The 22,952-nt window shown below is 38.9% G+C and overlaps 4 protein-coding genes across 6 annotated transcripts in view; 3 read left to right on the forward strand and 1 right to left on the reverse strand.

Moving 5' to 3' along the window:
• LOC117567426 (uncharacterized) overlaps window positions 1–22,952 on the reverse strand; it is a 172,213-nt gene that overhangs the window by 19,259 nt on the left and 130,002 nt on the right. Inside the window, exon 2 of one of the 2 annotated variants that reach the window (XM_034247425.2) lies at window positions 1,605–2,119. The exons of the other annotated variant lie outside the window; for it this stretch is intronic. Coding sequence (XP_034103316.1) covers window positions 2,116–2,119 — 4 coding nt within the window. The 3' untranslated portion in view covers window positions 1,605–2,115. Of the gene's footprint in view, window positions 1–1,604; window positions 2,120–22,952 lie in introns of those variants that run through there. 2 annotated transcript variants of the gene reach the window in all.
• LOC117567424 (probable cytochrome P450 6w1) lies at window positions 4,808–6,517 on the forward strand. Its single transcript, XM_034247419.2, has 3 exons — window positions 4,808–5,290; window positions 5,356–6,141; window positions 6,205–6,517. Exons 1-3 carry the CDS (start codon window positions 4,829–4,831, stop codon window positions 6,478–6,480), a joined length of 1,524 nt encoding a protein of 507 aa, XP_034103310.1. The 5' UTR covers window positions 4,808–4,828; the 3' UTR covers window positions 6,481–6,517.
• On the forward strand, window positions 10,573–12,325 carry LOC117567425 (probable cytochrome P450 6w1). The gene is made up of 3 exons (XM_034247420.2): window positions 10,573–11,048; window positions 11,105–11,887; window positions 11,956–12,325. The coding sequence occupies exons 1-3, from the start codon at window positions 10,587–10,589 to the stop codon at window positions 12,229–12,231; spliced, it is 1,521 nt and encodes a 506-aa protein (XP_034103311.1). The 5' UTR covers window positions 10,573–10,586; the 3' UTR covers window positions 12,232–12,325.
• On the forward strand, window positions 13,859–16,057 carry LOC117567421 (probable cytochrome P450 6w1). Of its 2 annotated transcripts, XM_052004143.1 has the most exons (4): window positions 13,859–14,357; window positions 14,411–15,199; window positions 15,267–15,581; window positions 15,640–16,057. In XM_052004143.1, exons 1-3 carry the CDS (start codon window positions 13,896–13,898, stop codon window positions 15,540–15,542), a joined length of 1,527 nt encoding a protein of 508 aa, XP_051860103.1. In that variant the 5' UTR covers window positions 13,859–13,895; the 3' UTR covers window positions 15,543–15,581; window positions 15,640–16,057. The 2 variants fall into 2 exon arrangements, with proteins under 2 accessions (XP_051860103.1, XP_034103308.1); XM_034247417.2 differs by having other exon boundaries at window positions 15,267–16,057.

The raw sequence follows: 22,952 nt of genomic DNA on the forward strand, positions 1-22,952 counted from the left end.
ATTAAACACATAATTGAAAATTGTGCTTCAAGGTCAGACACAATTTTGATGTTTAATGATTGAGATGCACAATGAGGAATTTGAAACATACTTTGGAAAGAGTGATGGAGGGACTTTTCCTTAGATTTAAAGAGCTGAATGATAATTGTTATTATTGTCCTATGGTTAGGTAAATTAACATTTAAAATGTTTAATAAGATTACTTAAATAATAAAGAAGAAATAGAAATATATGTTGAGTTTATATGTGAAAAAAGGATCTATTGAATAGTTGCTTTAATATATCAAAAATACTTTATGATCTCTCTATATTAGTTGACAAAATGTGAATTAAAGAAAATTCACGAAATATTTTGTTAAACAATTAATATATCCAAAGAGGAATTGATGTTATTTAGGTACCCATAGGGTAGAAGCGTATTATAACTTTGTGCCGGAAAGAAATGTATGTAACAGGTATATTCTTGATCAGTGTCAACAGCCGAGACGATCTAGCCATGTCTGTCTGTCCGTCTGTTTGTTGGAAATACTGGATCTCAGAGATTATAAGAGATAGAGCTATAATTTTTTTTCGATAGAATTTGTAATGTTTGCACGCAGATCAAGTTTGTTTCAAATTTATTCCACGCCCACTTCCGGCCCCACAAATTAACAAAAATCGAATAACACGCTTAAATTTAAAGCTAGAGAATTTTGGAATATACAAGAATGGGATAATGGTATATATAATAATAGATCAAAAGTGTGGAAGTTATTAATGAAATACTTTTGTATAGGCAAAAACGCCTATTTATTAGAGGTCTTAGTTGCTTTGGATGACAATCTGGTATATTGTGCCGTCTATGGTATATTCTGAATGCGGTACTACATCGGTATACTAAATATACCATTGAATATATATTTTTTTTGGGCATTTTTGCAGTATTTTTGGAATATTTTGAGAATAATACCGCAATAATACCATTTTATTCAAAATGGGTAAGGGGTATCTCACAGTCGAGCACACTCGACTGTAGCTTTCTTATGTCTATTAATGAAGATTTGCAGTTTTCCATTTATTTTACTTATATAATATATCAATATTGAATATATCCAAGTGATATGGATGAACTCTCTATTATTTGTTATATTGAAATTTACTCAAAAAATATCAATTTAGGAATATTTCCAGTGAAGCAGATACTGTATATTTATTGTATCCAAAAAAGAATTTTATAACACTCTGACAAAATTTCAATGAAATTAGATTTGCAGTGAAGACCTAATAGGGACTTTATTATATCCAGAACATTTTCTGATTTCTCTATTATCTAAACAAAGAAAAGATCACGATATTGGCGAATATGTATAAATAGTAATAATTTATACCTATTTCTATAATTGCTTAAATGGAAGAGAGAATCATAATATTTATTTTTTTTTTTTTTGATTTCTCTTTAATCTTTATTAGCTTCGATCACAAATGGCATTTACTTCACTGTTGCCTGATCCTTATTTGGCTGATGGAGGGAAATTGAAAACTGCCACCACTCATGCAGTGAGCATTATGCAGGGAAATAAGGGAAAGGAAATGGAACTAATCCTTTCAAAGTGCGTTTGAGCTGCCACATGCTGAGCAGCAAATGCAACATTTGCGCTCAAGGACACGCCACATCAAGAAATAAGTAGAATTGAGAATTGCGAGGGAAAACATAAACCCAACAGGATGCAATAGAACTTAACCGTTGAGAACCCAACAACAACATTTCTGGATGCTCTTAATGATAGTGCTAGTGCTGGAGATGACGTTGCCGATGACGATAGCGATGGCGATGGGTTTGGTGGTGGTGAGGATTCTCTGACATCCCCTGGGGGATCGGACAGGGTGTAACAAAAGTCGCGTGGAAATGAGCCGACGGCGCATGCAATAATTCAAAATAATTTGAGCAAACAATTCAAGTGGTTTAGGGGTTCCTCTAGCTACATCAACAAGCATTGACGAGCAGCAGCAATATACGGCTGAAAGTCGAACCGGAACAACAGACACCATGAACCAGGAACCAGGAAAACAATGACACGTGCACAAAATCCCTCCGAAATTAGAGCCAAAGATTCAAATGACAGCTGGACCCTGTGCTTACCTGCAACGAGAGCGAGAGGGAGAGAAACAGAATGTGAGATTAAAGAAATTTCATATTTTAATTAAATTGTGTAAAAAATACATAAAAAGTGGAAATAAAATAGCACGTAAACGCTGAGTAAGGGGGAGAAGAGAGTAGAGATTACGAGTGTATCCGAACTTTAATGGAGTTCGCATGTGGCGACTGGGACCAATTACGGAAAGCAAATCGTAAATTGTAAATTGTAAATCTATGGTCACTGAGTTTTACGGCCTCAAATTGCAGGAAACATAACAAAACACCATTAAATAAAAGTGCGACTTTTAATAGATCGACTGCTGGATACCTTGTAAACATCTAACATATCGCATTAATGAACTAATTGTCAATAAAAATAATCTTTTTGATTTTATTTATAGATAAGTTCCTATATATTGTATTAACAATATATTTGGTGCTCATACTCAAATTAATCCTTCTATTATATTAGATTTTATTTATATTTATATATTTACATAAATAATAAATAAGTTTTTGTCAAACTCTTGTGCTTTTATCGTTTGTTAGCAAGAGTATATCTTATTCTCAATTTATTTTCAATCTTGAAATTAATAAAAAACAAGTAAGAAAGTTTCAATCGAGTGTGCTCGACTGTGAGATACCCGCTACCCATAAAAGCAAAACAAAACGGCATTTATCTTTAAAAATACCAAAATAATATGCTACAAAAATACTAAATACTATATTCAAAATATACCACACAGTCTAAAATATACCAGATTGTCAGCCAAAGCAAAAAAGATCCCTTTTTGCCCATACAAAACTCTTTCCATAACGTCGATAATGTTTATCTGATCGCGACTCTAGCTTAAAAATTACGCTTGTTATTGGAGTTTTGTCACTTTGCGGGGGTGGAAGTGGGCGTGGTAAAAATTTGAAACAAACTTGATCGGTGGGCAATTTAATATGTCTCTATTTCTTATAGTTTCTGAGATCTAGATGTTCCTACAAACGAACGGACAGACGGACATTGCTTTATCGTCTCGGGTGTTGACGCTGATCAACTTAAGTACTTTATAGGGTCGGAGATTCCTCCTTATGCCTCTTGCATACATTTCCTGTCGGCCCAAAGTTATAATACCCTTTTACTCTATAGGTAGCGGTAACTACCCTTCTTATGATTATTCATATTTACAGAAAAACAAAATGCATGTGGCACGGCTTCCAAACTGGCTTAAATTGTATGACAATTAAAAAAGGGAGCAATCAAAAACATTTATTATTCTTCATATTTTTTTTTTCGCTGTCGCAACATTGTTCAGCGCTTAATCAACGGCGTCCAAAATTCATCCGGGAGCAGCAGCAAAAAACCCAAAATACAAATAAAAATGTAAATATTAATAAGCGTCAATATGCGTTCAACTGGCAGTTACTGAAGTATGTATGTGTCCGCCTCAGCGGGTAGGGTGGAGGGTAGAGTTGCAAAGGAAGTGGGAGTTGCGAACGAAAGAAGCCAGCGAAAGGCAAGGCAAACAAACAAACAAACAGCCGCAGACGCAGCCACAGCACGAGAGACGATAAGGAGTCGAGAAGGGGTAGCCCAGTGGGTGGCGAGGGCTGCAACTAGCAACGATAGCAAAGCCAAAGACCACACCCCAAAGCGATAGCTAAAGCAGACGGCGCCCCTGGCTAAACTTCCCAAGCCACCCGAACCACCCAAACCCGAAGTCAAAGCCGAAACGGCGTCGCATCGTTTACCACTCGACGACGGGCGACGAGTGTCGAGTAAAGAGTGAAGAGTGGGAAGCGGGACGGGCGGGCAGTCAATACGCTAATGTGAGACTAAACACGAGCCCGAGACCGAAACCGATTTCCGTGAATGTGCTGTTAAGGGGGGAGTGGTGAGGAAAGGGGGGCGCGAAACACTGATACAAAACTTGATTAACACTAAGCAAAAAAGAATTGAGCATGTCACAGTGGTCGACTTCGTAAGTAACACTGACTGAGCATATGATAAGGAGAGTAGTACTATCAAATCGTACCGCGTTCTGAGCACTTCTAGTGTCCGACTAAGAGGTACCCTGTTTAGCTCTTAAATGATACTACGTAAGAAAACAAGACATTCCGTAATTAAAGTTCTACATCAATTCAACTTTTATCAGCGAGGGCTTTTGATTTGACGGTCAAAGCATTATCAATGAATTCGACACACAAGGCTTAATTGATAAGACGAATATAGTTTATCATCTTTAAGTGTAGTAGTTTAGTTTATTCGTATAACGAACGATTGTTAAATAGATTGATTTATAATATAGATTTTTGAAAATAATTTTAAACATTTTTAAACCAAGTAATCGAACTGGCAATCTAAATATCTATTTATAAAAAAGATAGAAATAATTTTTAAAATAGTTTCATTTTTGAAAATATTTTTAAGTATTAATTAAATTAATTGAATTAAAAAACATTCTTCGATAATGTTAAGCAACCACAGCAAAACATGAAATAATTAAAATTACCTAAAGTAATTTTAATATTCCCCACAAAACATTCCATTAAAACAGGGTTCGCAAACATTTCGCATTGTCACTTTCTGCATTGTCATCGCCGATCGGCAAATTAAAATATTCACTCGACACTCTGAGAAAGCAAATCTTATTTACTTACTTATAAGCAGGCGCGAGAGCTGAAATACGCAGTAGTCGCAAATCTACGAACGGAGCGAAAACAATGTTTACGGAGCTTCTATTACTGATAACCAGTTTAGTGGCCGTGTTCATTATCTGGCAGAAGCGAAGCCTTACCTATTGGCAGCGCAATGGGGTAAAATGTATCAAACCGCTGCCCATCGTGGGTAATGTGAAAGCTTTCCTTACTGGAAAGGTGAACTTCTTTGAGCAGATGAGCTTGCTTCACACGGCCAAGGGATTTGAGAACGAACCTTTGATCGGTGTCTATTTGCTTAGGGGTCCCGCCATACTTGTACGTGATCTTGACCTCATCAAGACTATAATGATTAAGAAGTTCAATTACTTTGTGAATCGAGCTCTTCAAACTGATCCACATCGCGACCCCCTTGGCTATAACAATCTATTCTTCGTCCGCAGTCCGGAATGGAAGGGACTTCGCAACAAGATTTCGCCTGTGTTTACCAGCGGCAAGACCAAGCAAATGTATCCACTCATGTTGGAAGTAAGTCTACATCGATTTATAGAAAAGGGGACTGGAAAAGCTAATTGATTTAAATTGTTTTACAGATTGGCAAAGATCTGGAATCGAACATCCAAAAAGTGCCCAATGGTTCCGAGATTCGAATTAAGGATACTTGTGCCCGGTTTACCACAGATCTTATAGCAACTATAGCTTTTGGCGTGAAAGCGAATTCTCTTAGCAATATAAAAAGTGAATTCTTTAATTATAATATGGCAATCTTTGAATTGTGCTGGCAACGCGCTTTGGATCTTGGCATTATATTCATGCTACCCGCTTTGGCTTCTATAGCTCGTGTCAAGTTGTTCTCGAAGAAAACGAGCGATTTCTTCTTTCGAACCATATCTTATGTTTTATCGGAGCGTGAGAAATCTGGAGTGCATCGCAATGATTTAATTGATGTTCTGTTGGCTATGAAACAAGAAGCAGCTGCTCAATCAGAAAAGGGAGATAAAGCCCTCAAATTAGACTATCTGGTGGCTCAAGCTGCTCTATTTCAGACAGCAGGCTTTGAGACTAGTTCATCTACCATGACCATGTCACTCTATGAATTGGCGCTCAATAACAAATTGCAAGATCGATTGCGGGCAGAGGTCAAGGAATACTTTGGTGATGAGGACCACATCAGCTATGAGCGTTTGCAGGAAATGCCCTACCTTAGTCAAGTTGTCAATGAGACATTGAGAAAGTATCCCATTGTCGGCTACGCTGAGAGGGAATGCTTGCAACCCGAGTCCGGAGAAAAGTTTTCGTTGAAACCGTATTACGATCTGGAGGTACCCAGTGGCATGCCCTTCTATGTGTCCACTCTGGCTATACATCGAGATGAAAAGGTACTACAGTTTGCTTTATTTCTGTTAGTGATTTTACTAATAATTGTTAATTTATTTTTGCAGTACTGGCCAGAACCAGATAAGTACGATCCCGAACGCTTTGCTCCGGAAAATCGTGATAATATCAATATGGATGCCTATATGCCATTTGGCATTGGTCCTCGGAATTGCATTGGCATGAGACTTGGTCTTCTGCAAACTAAGTTGGGTCTGGTTCATTTGTTGCGCAATCACAAAGTGCTCAAGTGTGACAAGACGGTGGAGTCGATCAAATTCCAGCCATTAAGTCCCGTGTTGTCATCCGATGTGGACATCTTGCTGCGATTGCAACGTGATTGAATTGATTCGATTCAATAAATATAGTTTATTATTTTGGTGAAATATTGCTTGGACTGTTACCACTGTTACTGTCCCCAAACTTTGGGACCCTTTTTACTTGCGTCCTTTACACGCCTACTATCACCACCATTGCTTTCGCCTTCATCAGGACAACCACGAGAGCCGCCTAGTCCTCATTTGGGTTTCGTGCCCGTCGCCATCGTCATCATCATCAACATCAACATCAACATCACATCAACATGAAGTCGTGGACTTTTGTGAATTGGAACTTTCAACACCGGAAGCAGCGTGTTGCATGTATTTATGTAGATATTAGCGCAGCGGCTAGACCGGCCTTCTACACCATATGAACTGGCCCCTGGTCCGGTCTAACTTGGCTTATTCTCTACCCGAATCCCACACCCCTCGACTTACTGTCCTCACCCTCATCGTTGTCCCCTTGTCCTCACCCTAAACTTGCGTTCGGCCATGTACTATCGTGGGGAGTTTTAATGTTGTTGTGTTTTTTTATAAGCGCGACTATAAACCAGATTTGGCAGACCTCTTTACCCTAACATATTCAAAACCATGGCTGAGGGGAGATGGAATGCGTTAGATTCAAGTGGGGTGAGGTGTGACCGTGAAAGGCTAGAAGGATCAGACCCCGTGCGATTGTGTGTGCTCCGCGGTGAAATATGCACAAGCAGCAACGACAGCATTGGCAACAGCAGGCAAATAGTCCGAGGGTAAAGTATAAAAAAGAAAAGAACGGAACAGAGCAGAACAGAAAAGAAAAGAGCGAGTCAGAGTCGCAAAGAAAAGAAGGAAGCAGCAATTTTTGGAATGAAATTATGCATTCATAACCATCGACGAGCCATTATAGAGGGGTTTGCCCATCACATACCGAATCGAAGTCGGAAAGTTGACTACACGAACAGAGGAGTGATAGAGTAAGAAAAGGAGAGAAAAGTCGCAGCCGATGGGACAGGTGTGGTTATTTCGGTGGATATTCAGCATGAAGTTAAGTGAATTTCAGTTGAAAAGGAGTTAAATCTAGAAGGGACTTGTGCAATTGAGAGCACAGATATAGATGAAGGAAGTTGAGCTTGTTTAACTTTTGTGGAAGTTGAACATAAGGGGAAACACACGTCTAAGAAACTTACTTCAAGAGTTGATGGAAACACTTGAGACAAGGTGGCTGAATCAAGGGTCTGACTTTTAGTGAATGTCTTTTAAAGAAGCCGAATGAAGAATTTATATTCAATATGGTTCTAAAAGAAGTCTTTAAAAGATTAAGAAAAGATTGTGTTTGACAAAGAATAAAATCGTTAAATGGCGATTGACTTTTTCATGGAATATAAATATATAGAAATGTGATACTTTAGTTCTAAATCAACTAAATTCTAAAACTGAAAAGTCTAATCCAATGGATCCAATTCTTATTTCTCAAATCTTATCTAGTTATAATAATGTTTGCGCTGCTCTTGCGATTGAACCAGATGGAGATCGAGATTGACTACTTTAATTTATAAATAAGAACATCAGGCAATTGCAATGTTATGAGCTTTAATCCACTCGCCAGCAGAAATATTATTTATAGATTAGAGTTAAGACTTTTATCACTGAGTTGAAATATGGCATAGGGTTGTTTAGTATATACATATATCTCACTAGTAATTGGTCACTTTCATATTCGGTTATTGGAATTTTTGGTCACTAAAGCAGCTCTAACGTTTGGTCAATGGAATTGATCAGGGACAACCCTCTTCGGACTTTGTTCCAACCCTTAAGCCCTTAATCGAATGCACTGCATGCAGCAACCCTAACTAGGATTGTCGTAAACACACACACACACACACATACAAAAATCGAATCGCGCACAAGCCACTGCTGTAGTAAGTTGTTATTATTTGTTGCTGGATCTTGTTTAATTTAAAAAATGTCACGCGGACTTAATACCCTAGGTTGCAAGTTGCCCCAGGACCTTGCCTGCCTCTACCCCTGCCTCAGTCTACCCTGTTGAGCCTAGCAGGGCGCATGCATCAGCAACATCAATGAAATGTGTAAGCCTTTGACTTGATGCTACCGTTGATGAGGGGGTCGTATGTTTGTATGGCATGCAACTGCAAAAACCTGTTTGATCGGAACTTGTTCTCAAGGGTTTGACCACTGGCCACACCCGACCCCATGCCATGTGCCAAAAAAATAAGGAAGAAAACAAAAGCTGCTGACCAGATAGGGGCAGAAAATCTCAAAGTGCATATTATTAAAAAGCGAGAGAGAGAAGGAGACAGAAAGAGAGGAGAAGAGCAAAGCAGCACCGTGTGCTGTGTCGCGTGTTCCATCATAATTTTGAGCAGGGTCTGAAGACTGGGGACAGTCGAACGGTAAACGTTTTCACGATAACATCTGGCACGGCAGTTCGAGTATTGCCTTGCGACGATTTGCGACGAGGGTTGCTCATTGCATAATTATGCCATTGTCCAATGAAGTTCGTAATGCCACCGCTGCTGATATAATCTAATTTGTGTTCCTCAACCAGGGGTTCAACTTGCATATTTTGGGGTAGTTCGCGACACTGGTTTGGGGCATTTGTCATTTCACTCAAAGATGACCCAATGACCCACAACTTTGTTTTATTTATTTTAACGATTCTTAAGTAATTCATAGCTTATTAAATTGCAAAGTACGAGAATTGCAAAACAAGTATTTATGGATTGGATGGAAGAAATATAGAAAGGTAAACCTCGTAAAAATCGAAGATCAATAACATAGGAGAGAATAGCAGACAAATAAATAAAGAAAATGGAGGAAAACAATATTTTATAGAACTAGCCAGATTGTCACACACTTCGCCATCGTCATTTTATACCAAGGTGCATTAAATTATTCCTTATTCTATAGAAAAACTCTTAAACGTTTCGGATTCTGATAAAATTAATAGTAGACAAATAGTGTAATGATAAAGGTTATTTGTTCGCACAGTCGTCTTATACTACAAAATTCGATCGCAATCAATTTTCAGAAATCATAAATACTCTTGTTATTATTGTACACACCAGAACTCGAAGCTCTAGCTTTAAAATTACTCTTGTTATTCGATTTTTGTCAATTTGCGGGGCGGAAGTGGGCGTGGCAAACATTTGAAACAAACTTGATCTACGTGCAAACATAACAAATGCTGTCGAAAATTATAGCTCTATCTCTTACAGTCTCTAAGATCTAGGTGTTCATACGGACAGACACACAGACGGACAGACGGACATGGTTAGATCGTCTCGGCTGTTGACGTTGATCAAGAATATATATACTTTATGGGGTCGGAGTTGCCTCCTTCTACATGTTACATACATTTCCTGCCGGTAAAAAGTTATAATACCCTTCTACCCTATGGGTAGCGGGTATAAAAATTCTAATTTTATAATGTAAGTCCGTAATTCAAGAATGTTAAAATATACGTAAGCCCGAAATTTGTGAAAAAATAAAAATATTATTTATTTTTCTATTTTGAAGTATAACTAGCTTTTAAGAAGTTTATTTTAAGACTGAAAAACCTATCGAGAGCTCATTTAGGAATCTACAACTTTTGAACTAAACCATGTTCTTTGTGATATGGATATTGTGACACCCTATATTTTTGCGACGCGCTGTCTAGTTAGTCTAGTTCGTTATCAAAGGAATGCCCTACAAAAGAAAAACAAAATTATAAAATTGATATAGTCTCAAAGTAAGGCCACGAAACTAATAATGACTTGCTAATTGATAAGGTAACTCGTAGTAAGTAAAATGAAGTGAATAAAATTACGCACGATCTCATTCATCATTATATTGCGAAAACCGCTACACGCTAGGGTTGAGTGCAAGTCTGATGAAATGTTAAAGAATCTTCAATAACTTTATGAAAATAATATTATTGGGAGATGAAAATTGTAGAAGCTATTTTTAAATAACAACATTAAGAAATTTACATAAATATTCGATGTCGTATATATCATACTGCACATGTGTACACTTTGAGCTGTGTCATCGTGTATCAGTAAAACTCTGAAGCGATAAGACGATTGGTATAAATACCTCGAAACATTTGAATTCACAGTAAGTCGTGTATTTCGCTACAAACTAAAAAGATGTTTACGGAATTCTTTATATTTTTCGCCAGTGTTGCAGTTCTCTTTTATATCTGGCAGAAGCGATTTTATAGCTTTTGGCAACGTAATGGAGTGAAATCAATTAAGCCAGAGCCAATTTTTGGAAATATACGCAGTTTTCTTACTGGGAAAATTCCTTTCTTTGAACAAATTAGTTTGTTCCACACAGCCAAAGGATTTGAGAATGAGCCATTAATAGGAGTTTACTTCCTGAAGGGTCCTGGCGTAATTGTGCGGGATCTCGACCTAGTTAAGACTGTGATGATCAAGAAGTTCAACTATTTTGTGAATCGAGCTATGAAAACAGATCCAATTCACGATTCACTTGGCTACAATAATCTCTTACTATCCCGAAGTCCAGATTGGAAAGGTCTCAGGAATAAAATCTCTCCTGTCTTTACCAGTGGTAAAATAAAGCAAATGTATCCGCTGATGGTGGATGTAAGTACATCTTGATGTTATATGAAATACATAGAAATTAATTTATCATTTTACAGATTGGTAAGGATCTAGAAGAGAACTTAGCGAAAATGCCCGATAATTCTGTTGTTCGCATTAAGGATAAATGTGCTCGGTTTACCATTGATCTTGTAGCGAGTATTGCTTTTGGAATCAAGGCTAATGCCTTGAAAATTGATAATAGCGAGTTCTTTAAGGTTAACACAGAATTCTTTAAGCTCAGCTTAAAAACGCTTTTGGATAGTTTTTGTATTTTTCTACTACCATCATTGGCTTCTCTGGTTCATGCCAAAATGTTTCCAAAACCGACCAGAGATTTCTTTATTCGTACAATATCCTACGTTTTAGATGAGCGTGAGAAGTCTGGAAACCAACGCAATGATCTAGTCGATGTTCTACTGGCTATGAAACGAGAGACTCAATCTCAAAAAAATGAGTTTAATAATAAAGATTTGGAGTTTTTGGTTGCCCAAGCTGCTCTATTTCAGACAGCTGGATTTGAGACAAGTTCATCTACCATGACAATGACGCTCTTTGAGTTAGTACACAATACTGCGATCCAAGATCGACTTCGCTCGGAGATAAAGGAATACTTCGGGGATGAGGACCACATCAGCTATGAACGTTTGCAGGAAATGCCTTATCTTTGTCAAGTTGTCAATGAGACTTTGAGAAAGTATCCTATCGCTGGCTACGTTGAACGAGAATGCGCCCAACCCAAGTCGGGGGAAAAGTTTACACTACAACCTTACTACGACCTGGAGGTACCAAATGGCATGCCTTTTTATGTCTCAACTTTGGCGATACAACGAGATGAAAAGGTATATACTTATTTCAAAAGCCGTATTATTAATTTTATTAATAATTATTTGTTTCTTTTGCGTTGCAGTACTGGCCAGATCCTGAGAAATATGATCCAGATCGTTTCGCGCCAGAAAACCGTGACAAGCTCAACATGGATGCCTATATGCCTTTTGGTATCGGTCCCCGCAACTGCATTGGCATGAGACTTGGACTTCTGCAGGCTAAACTAGGTTTAGTTCACTTGTTGCGCAAACACAGTGTGAGCAAATGTAATGAGACCGTTGACTCCTTTAAATTTGAGGTGAAAAGTCCTCTTATGGCAAGCAATGTGGACATCTATGTACGACTGCAAAAGGATTGATATGTAAAGAAGTGTTTTTGAATTGAAGATTACTTTTGCAATAAATTTACTTAATGAGCAGCAGTTGTCCAATGTGCAAATTGTTATTGCTTTTTCAATCCTATTAAAAAAACGTTTTTCTAAAATCATATTTAAAAACATGTGGGGAAACTTCAATGTATTGTACACCTAAGTCTCACAAGAGATCATATTCTCGAATTCATTTTTAAGTGATAAAAACTATCCAGAAACTATCTTTATTTTTGATTAGAATAACATAAAAGTTTTTTAAAAGTTTGGTTTTTACAGAGTTGCCAGAGGTTACAAAGTGAGATTTTATTGGTGAATGTAATGACAGAATGTTAGATAGTATTAGAGTTAGTGAGGAGAGTTTTCTAAGTTTTCTTATTTCAGTATATATGTATGTACATATAACATATTTCTTACAGGCACTTATTGCAACTGGTTAAAATGTTTTTAGCATGAGCTGTATGAACAGCGGATATGAAAGGTTATAAAAACATAAAGAAATGGCTACTTGTATTAATCGATTTAGATCAATTTTAGATTATAAAGTTTGGCCCTTAAAAATTTAACTACATATAATACCTTAATTCCATATTATGAACTTCTTTATATACTTGCCTATATTCATTTCTAACACTGTTAGAAAATGTGTGAGAGAGAAACAGAAAAGTATGAAGAGAGAGCAAACAAAGTAATAAATTGAGTGAGTGGAATACTTAGCGAGATCGTGAGTGAAATATTTAATCGGAAGGGGTTTTCTCAAGACAAACTATAAACGGTTTCCCCGGTTCTTTGTTCTCTGACGAACCTAGACTACAATGATAAGCAACAATAGCGATCAGCAAACACTTGAACGAAGAACTGATAATAATTGAACAACAAAATTAGTTAGTTGGTAGTCCCCCAAGCAGAGAATGAAAGTAATTGTGACTAAGCAAATTGATAAACGGGGGGGTTCTCTTGAGTTGGCAAAAAATTGTAATATTTAGAAGTGGTGACGATTTAATACCTTATAAAATTATTTAGTTAAAATATCGTCTTAAAAGGAAATAGTCATTTGAAGTTAGGAATTATTTTTAAATTGAAATAGAAAACTTTCAGTAGAAAACATGTAATGGATTAAAATAAATGTATTGTAATTGATAAATAAATACTCTTAAAAATGGGCAAAATATCAATAACATAGCATAAACATGAACATATTATATTTACCTCAAAATAATTTGTATTCTCTTTATGTGATTATTAATTACGTATTATACCCGAGTTATTAAAACCTTAATACAGGGTATTCAAGCATTTCGCGTGTGAATATTCATTATCATCACGGCCAAAGAAAATCAGTCTGTCATAACTTTTGTATTATGAAAACTGAATGAAGGCTTATGAAATTCCTACAGATATCAGCACTCGACGTTAATGTAGATCAAAAAATTATAAATCCAACAAACAAATGTTATTCCTTAACAACAACTATACACACTTGCTATACAAACATATTGTTTTCGCTTTGTCACGGCATATCAGCAATAAAATGAGACGACACGTTTAGAAAACAAATGCGTATAGATGGAAAGCTTTAAGGTGGAATTGTTATATATAAAAGCTTGAGATGGGCTATGCAGCAGTGGCAGTCCATAGTGCAATCCAGAACTCAGATGTATACTGAAATCATTTTACTCATCGCTAGTTTGGCTCTTGCCTTCTATCTCTGGCAGAAACGAGTTCACAGCTATTGGCGTCGCCATGGCATTAAGTCTATAAAGCCTAAACCAATCTTTGGAAACTTTCGCAGTTTTCTGACAGGAAAAGTGCCATATTTCGAGCAACTTAGTATGCTGTATAATACACCTGGATTCGAGGAGGAACCTTTGATTGGTGTTTATTTGCTAAAAGGACCTGGCATAATAATTCGTGATCTTGATCTAATTAAGACCGTAATGATCAAGAAATTTAACTTTTTTGTGAATCGTGTTATAAGAACTGATCCGATTCACGATCCTCTTGGCTACAACAACTTATTCTTTGTACGTAACTCGGACTGGAAGAATGTCAGGAGTAAAATATCACCGGTATTTACAAGCGGCAAGATCAAGCAAATGTATCCGCTAATGGTGGAAGTAAGTACTCGAAGATATCAAAATAAACTAAGAAAACAAGTTTCTTTTTATAGATTGGCAAAGATCTGGAGCAGCTCTTGGCGAATTTGCCTGTTGACTCTATAGTATGCATTAAGGATATTTGTTCCCGATTTACCACCGACTTAATAGCCACTATTGCTTTTGGGATCAAAGCCAACGCTCTGAAGGACACGAATAGCGAGTTCTTCAAAGTGAATACAGAGTTCTTTAATTTCGACTTGTCTCGAGTTTTGGACAGTTTCATAATTTTCTTGTTTCCCACATTGGCTTCTCTGGCACGAGTCAAAACATTTTCGAAGCGAACAAGGGATTTCTTTATGAATACTATTTCGTATGTTCTTTCGGAGCGTGAGAAATCTGGATTACATCGCAATGATCTAATTGATGTCCTATTGGCTATGAAACGCGAGGCAGCTGCTCATCCAGAAAACGATAAAAATAAAACTGAGGATTTGGCTTATTTGGTGGCCCATGCTGCTACCTTCCAGACAGCGGGCTTTGAGACAAGCTCTTCGACTATGACCATGACTCTTTTTGAATTGGCACGCAATACTGACATACAAAAGCGTCTTCGCCAAGAAGTAAATGACTATTTTGCAGACGAGGATTTCATTAGCTACGAGAGAATCCAGGAAATGCCTTACCTCACACAGGTGGTAAATGAAACACTGCGAAAATATCCTATTGCAGGGTTTAGTGAACGAGAATGTACCCAACCGGAGACGGGAGAAAAGTTTACTCTCAAGCCCTACTATGATCTGGAGGTGCCAAATGGTATGCCCTTTTATGTTTCCACTCTGGGAATACATCGGGATGAAAAGGTAATCTTGTGTTTCTACGTGTTTTTAGCAGGTTTAATAATTATTGTTTTTTTCTTTTTATTTGCAGTATTGGCCAGACCCTATGAAATATGATCCAGATCGTTTCGCCCCAGAAAACCGTGATAAGATCAATATGGATGCATATATGCCTTTTGGTATCGGTCCCCGCAACTGCATTGGCATGAGACTTGGTCTTCTGCAGGCTAAACTAGGTCTGGTTCACTTGTTGCGTAATCACAGTGTCGCCAAGTGTGGTAAAACCGTGGACTCCTTCAATTATGCATCTAATACTCCTGTTATGAGTCCTGATGTGGACATCTATTTGCAATTGCAAAAGGATTAAGACAGATTAGACTGGTAGAAGAAGTCTACTTTAATAAATGTAACTATAAGAAGCATTCAAAGATATATGTATTTTTGGTTTCGTGTAACACTTGCAGTTAGTTTAAGGTGTCCCAGTATCCTTGAAGATGAGCTCATTCATTTAGATGCTCCACAAATAATTCAGATCTGTTTACCGTGTAAAGGATTACCCCAGAAAACGAGGTACTTACGAGCAATTCCTGGCATGCTAATGCATCGTCTTCAGCACAACCGAACCAGGTGAGGACCAAGATGTTGGCAATAAAACATGAGCAGTGCCAGCCAGCAAATACCACAAAATCCTCACTTCATAACTCATTTGTTGCCAGCAAGTGCTCAACGACGACACTCTCGAACTCTGTTCACGACCCCATTCTGAGAGATAGCATGTCACAGAGAGGAAAGAAAGCAGCTTGAAGGGGAAGCTCACACACACACACACACACACACACACACACACACACACACACATTAACTCCGTCCATTGGCTATATGTTTTTCTGTCTGGCAGTCTGATTGTCGGTTGGCTCATCGCGTGTAATGGCAAACGATTTTCACTCTTTTGTATTTGATTTTCCAAATTGTAATGCAGCAATGTTTCGATTTCTGGTTTCTCTGTCCCCCCTGCGGGTTTTCTGGTTCCCTGTTCTTGTTTCACGATTCCCATTTCTCTGTTTTGGGAGTGTGACGAATGCGTTACATTTGTCAAATTAGCTAGGGCAGATAACAGCGTGCTCTCGGGGCGTGGCTCTAACAAAAAAATAAAAAAAATAAATAACAGGAGCATACGAATCTTGGCTGAGCCAATGCAGTAATCCACTTGCTGTCAATTAAGTATATTTATAGCTCCTCTCCGAGACGTTCGAAGATAAGTCTTTCTTTATAAAGTATTGGTGCAATGAACTTTTGATCTTTTTATGAAATATACAATATACAAATATTTCATATTTATAAATTATTTTATACTTTAAATTATTGATGTACTAAATAATTAGAATATGTATGGTTTTTTTTTTATAGATTTTGCGAATATTATTTGATAATTTGAAACAAAATAGATTCGAAACAATATTATTAAAGTAATCGATATAATGAGAATATTTTAATTTTAAATAAAAAATGTTCAGTTTATAAATATGTTTTAATTTATTTTCACCTCCCTAAATCCTATCAATATTCCATCAATTCTTTCATTAATTTAGTTTTCATCAGTTTCATTCTTTCAACCTAGACCCAGTTTTCTTAATTGAAGCATATAGTAATTCAAGTAGATTTTTGAGGGCATTAACTGGTCGACTTAAACCGCAAAAAGTGCATGAAGTGTAGACTCAGCTTGTTAGTCGTGTCTCGTTTGCGTTGTTATTGAACTGAACTTGACATTTTGAACTGGCCGAAAGTCTGCAACGGTAAATGGTCATGGTGAGCGAGTGGGAAGCGAGTGTATACACGCAATAAAAAGGATAATACGAATGCGATGAGCTGACCCGACCCCAACTTCAAGCCACAGAGCCGCCAAACAGGAGGCAGCTGCTGCTGCTGCTGTTGCTTCTGTTCGTCCTCATCCCTAGTCACGGGTTCGGTTTGAGGCTCAACGAGCCGACGGCAACACGAGCAACAAAAGTGAGTTCGATGTGGGGTTGTTGTAGGCACCGCAAGCCCGCTTCATGCGAAAAACAGGATGAAAAGGACACCGCGGTGCGTTTATGAAATTATTTGTTGGCTCGCAAACAGTAAAAAGAAAAAAAAGCATAAATGCAAAGCGAATGAAATATTGAAAGCTTTTATAGGCAGGCCATAAAAATGTATGTATGCATATCGTGGCCGTGCAGGAAGGAAGGAAGTATCTGGAGTCTAGTCGTTGGGGCAGTTTTCAAAGCTCATTTGGCTTTAGCTTATTGAATTGCCAATGATTTGCCCCTCGTTGACATTAAAGTTCCCAAGCTCGAGTTCGTTCGCTCTCTTCAATTCGATTTAGTAAAAGTCGCCGGTCTGCGCTGTGGAAATCATAAACCTGTTAATAAATTCCGATGCTGTTCAATGTTATTAACACATTTTTATGTTCAGACTGCCGCCCGGCACCTGGGTCTGAATGTCAGGGTTGGGGTTTGGGTTGGTATCTGAGCAGTAGGCGTAACAAAGTGGAAAGTGGGGAGTACTGTTCACAGTTCACCGGCAAAGCAAAGCGTCTAAATTGCCATGGACTCGCAATTTGCTGTCGGGCATTGGCTGCTTTGGGGCTTCTGGCATCTGGGCCCAAAACCAAGCTGGCAGTCGACTTAAAGTCAAATTAAATTTTAGGCAGAGCTCTTGCACTGATTTTAATTAGATGTAATGTCAGCTTAATGAGTTTGATGTCATGTCGCTTGGGCTTATGCCTGCGGGGTGAGTTTAGTTCCTTTCTCCATTGTGTAGTTAGGATAAGGGATCATCGGTCGATAAGGGAGTAGAGAGACAGGGCGGTGGTAGTTCTGTGTATGTGTGGTCATGAAATATTTTTTTCGTCTATTTTATTAAAGTGCTAAATGAAGAACAGCAGGCACAATGTTGACATAAGGAACGTAGATGAAATCTACGGAAGGTTGATAGTTGTTGAGTGTCAAATTTGAGACTGAAAGCTTAAAGTAGATAACGAGAGTTCAGGAATGGTTTGATTACAGTCATAACAATAACAGATGTTGCATTATATTTAATTCGAAGATATATTTGAAAACACAATTTAATAACATTGATGTTGTGATATCAGTGAAAACAGTCTAATTTACGCTCCCAATTTTAAATGTGTAGTTTTGATACTAAATGAAGAAGAGGAAGATTATAGTTGCTTTTTTTTAATTTTATTTTAGAAACGACTTTGTTGAAATCATAAATAAAGTAATTATATTTTAATATATATGTACATATACCCTAACTTTTTTCTATACTTTGTCTATTACTTGAAGCTAGCTTTTGTTTCCCTATCTCGGCTTGTTGAATTAGCTAACCCAAAGACTATTCTTTGCTTCATCCCAGTTTTAGCTTAGTTGTTCCAATTAAGCTGCAGCAGCTGCGGCTCCTGCTGCTTTGGCACGCCTACTTAATTGCTATGTAAACCTCTCCTGGACAGGACTCGTAGATTTTTCTGCTTTTTTTCTAACTATTTGTAGGAGTAACTGGCAGCAACTTGTCGCTTGCTCATTAGCAGCCGCAGTCGCTTGCCTGGGCACACAAGGATGCCGCAGGATACAGCGGGTCCTACCTCAAGCTGAAAAGGACACACACTAAAAAGGATTAAAGACCAAGTCAACAATGCGTAAATTATGAAAAAAGAAAAAGACAAGTGAAATAGGCTGAGTGAGAGAGAGAGAGAGAGAGAAACGTGGAAGACATTAAAATGATTTCTATAAAAATTAAGAGAAGGCAAAAAAGTATAAACGCTCCGTGTGTGAGTAGCATGATTGTGTGTGTGTGTTAATTGTCGCGTGGAGTCGGGAATCCTGCATGCTATGAACATCTAACGGCCTGACAGTCGCTACGCCTGTTCGTCTGTCTCTCGGTCTGTTTGAACTTGGGAACTTGATTTTGCGGAAGAAGGCAAAAGAGGAAGACTGCGCCAAGCGCCAGCGGAAGGGCAACAGTAACAGCAACAGCAACAGCAACGTGCAACATCTGGCGCTAAGTACAAACTGTGATACACACAGCGACGGAGAGACACCCAACGACAGACAGTCAGATGGAGGGACGGGCTGACTGACAGGCAACACACACACACACTTTCACATACACTCGCTGCGGCTCCTCTTTAAATTTGCTGACTGCGCGCGCAGCCCTGAAGGACCTTTTGGCAATAGCTTTAAGCCAGAGCCTCAGTCTCAGTCGCAGTCTTAGTCTCGGACTTCAGTCCCAGTGGCAGTAGCCCTCTCAGGCTCACAGGCGGCCTTCTCAAGTGGCCGTGCGAAAAGGAAGTTAGACAAGAAATTAAGCATTTCGTTTGGGCTTTTCTCGTGCTCTGCCTAAAAATTGAAAACGCCGAAGAACTTTAAAAAGCCATGCCAAATGGCAAACCGAAGAGGGACCACAATAGGGAGCGGGACACGGGGCCGTAAAGAGGCGTCAATATAGGGGTGTAGCAGGAGCAGAAGCGGGATAGGCAGAGAGCGAGGAAGACGGGCAGGCTCTGGCAGCGTGAGAACATTTTCATGCAGGATATTTTAGCGGCTGCTCATCAAGAGTTGAACACACCCTGGTGGGAAGTTTGCTACCCCATCAGACACAAACACACACACTCACACCCGGCCACACGCTTCTCACTCTTACTTCGTTCGCTCGTGCTCCCGTTCCCGCTCTTGTTTTTGTTAGCGCTCTTTCGGTAATGCTGTCGGTTTATGAAATTTCCCAGTATTTTTAACACTTCAGTCATGTGCTCTCGCTCTCGTCGGCATGCACATGCGCTGCGAGAGCGGCTCTCTTTGCGAGAGCACCCATTAAATACTGGGCTATGGCTTTGCAGTTGTTGTTGCTAAAGTGCACTTCACTTGGCGCACATACACATAGGAACGTACATATCTGTGTGTACATGTGTAGAAGAGCTCTCTGTATTTTTTTTTGTTTTTTGGGTTGAGCGCTCCTTTTATGCCTCTTGGCAGCGTGGTCGGGGTGTTATGTATTTTTTACAAGTGTTTAGTCAAATTCGTTTGCCTTTGTGGGGGAGGCGACGCGACGCGACGATGGCAGCGGCTGCGGCGGCGGCGGCATCGAACCTCTGCCTTGGCCTCTGCCTTTCGGTTTCGCTTCTGCTTCGTCGGAAGGGTGGGGGAGATGGGAAGAAGGGGAGCCAGTGTTTTGTTTACAAACGTGAGGCAAAAAGTTCGACTGAAAAGACAGAGGAGCATTTTAGATGGAAATTGATTTTTGGTGTGACGAACTGAAGCGGTGTAGATAAAAAGCCATATAAACGATGGTGAGTCTATGAATACTATAGTTAACAGGGCGCCCAACATGGGGTCCCATCGCTTTCAAATAGATGGGCAATATTTAGAAACATCGTCTATTTGACCAGTTGTTAAGAAAAACATATAAGCTCTTCAAGATCTTCAACTGCCATAATGCATTTCTCTCGTTAGACATTACTTTGGTTCCGTTTCAGTGAATACTTGGCCACAAAGTATTCCCATGCCTCAATTAAGAGTTAAGGGTCACTCTCTATAGTTTCAGTGGGTTATTTTATAATTTTTGACAATTTACTAGCCTTTGTTCCACTTGAATTACTTCGTTCTCGTATTTCAACTTGAGAATCTCTTGCTTGAATGATATCTTAAGTGTCATTCTTTTCATTTATGGTTAGTGCTCTTTCGCTGTAGATTTATCGAGGAGTATGATAGCATTTCACAATTAGCCCTTATCCAGCTTTGTAGAGAATTATAAATTTACTAATGCCTTAGAAAATTCCTATTAAATTTAGTTCATATTATATTACTTTAAGAGATGTTTCTCTTTTTACACCCAATTTTTGGACCCTGGGGCACTCTTAATTCTCTCGACCACTTCCTTGGATTTGAAGAACGATCTTAATAGCATTTCAGACAGCAGACAACAGATGATTGACAATAAGGTCGTCGTTGTCGTGGTCGAAAACCGCAAGACAAATTTAAATAACTGTGCACACAAAAGGCCTCCAACACGTTGCATGGTTAAGTTGTCCTTGTCGGGACAGCAATCGAAACAGGAATAGGAACAAGGAAAAATACAAAAAAACAGATGATTTGGCATCAAAAGCAAAACAAAACAAAGGGAAGAGCCATGCGAAACAGCTGTCGAGAATGAGGACAATCCAACGATCGTGTTGCCTGAATCCATCAGGTATCTGCGGTGCCATTGCGGTATGCAACAGGAAAGTGCAAGGTGCAAAAAAAAAGAAAACAACAAAAAAAGAGGAAAGAAAAACATGAAGGGGGACGCCCAGGCTCGATATTAAACAGAAGCAGGCATAATAAGCGCTCTGCTCTGGCCCGATGATTATTATGTTAAGGAGGAGGAAGAGAATTCATTCCAGCACTGAGTATTGCCCTCAGTTCAGTTGTCTCCGTTCCCTACAGCGAGGGGCAGACACCAGGGACTCACACACACACACGCACATACACAGGTAGCTGGGCTGGCAACCTGCATGAGCCGCCAGCTTCTTCTGTTCCTTAGTCCGTCCGTTCGTCTGTCTCTCTGTTTGCCTGTTGAGCAGCTGTCGTTAATGAGCCGTACCTCTCGGAGGGTTGCCAGAATTTCATTTATTTTATTTGTCTGCGCGTTTAGAGAGCAAATGCAATCTCCGCTTACAGCACGCATCGCATCTAATCTTTATTGACGGCTTTCGCTTTAATGCTATGGAAATTCTATTTGTCAAACAAACAATTTCGTTTCCATTTTTCACAACAATCTCTAGTGTTTCTACCAGGTTGTTCTCGCAGTGCCAGGTAGATGGAAGGTGCTGCTATTGCTTTCCACTGATCCTGAGCAGCTGAACATGCGAGTTTCCATGGAACTCGGCCGACTTGATCCTTGCTCCTGAATGATAAACGATGTGCAGCGGTGATAAAAGGATTTCCATGTTTTCTTACATTTGTACAGCAATAATGCTGGGTTCTTGTTTGCACAGCACTAAACATAGTACATCTGCTGGCCAGTGTTTTCTTTTATTTTCTTTTCTTCGATTCGACTGTTTGTTCTGCTCGAAGATTGCATAAGAGCTAAGAAGATGTTGAAGAGGCAAGATTAGTGACAATAAATGTGGATAGTTGTAGAGCTACTCAAAAGTTTTCTGAAAATTATTATATTTTATGATCGTAGCAAGGGAAAAGGAATAAGAGTTCCTCACTTTAATTCAAGTCTATTTAAATAAATATGTTCTTAGGCAATGGTAAATCTCTTGACACATTGCGGAAATGATTTCGAGGAATGTCTGAAGTATTTCTAAAGGTTATTTTACGCCCCAACATCCTGAACCATGTTGAAATCGAAACGGCATTCATTCCCATTGCCATTTATTCGGGCTAAGCTCCGTTCGATATATTGAAAGATTGGGCCCCATTGCTCGTGTCATTTTCCCGTTGATTAGCGCAATGCTCGCCAGACCCAACTCAAGTCGAAAGCCCTGCCCTAAACATACAATATATTTCAAACACTTAGAGCTCACTCACACCCCGCCAACCACCACCGCCACCAGCAGCCGCAATAACAACAACAACAGCTACGACATCGACATCGAAGTCGACATCGACAACAATCCCCTGTTGCGTCCCGTTCCCTTGGTTTAAGCGAACGCGTCGCTTGTGCATTAAATGTGATTTTAATCACTTTCCGTTTTGTCACTGAAAGAGAAACCGGGTACATTACAACAGGGAACTCTAAAGAAACTGAAGTCCTG

This window comes from Drosophila albomicans, chromosome 3 (assembly GCF_009650485.2).
Source record: "Drosophila albomicans strain 15112-1751.03 chromosome 3, ASM965048v2, whole genome shotgun sequence".
Classification (NCBI taxonomy): domain Eukaryota; kingdom Metazoa; phylum Arthropoda; class Insecta; order Diptera; family Drosophilidae; genus Drosophila; species Drosophila albomicans.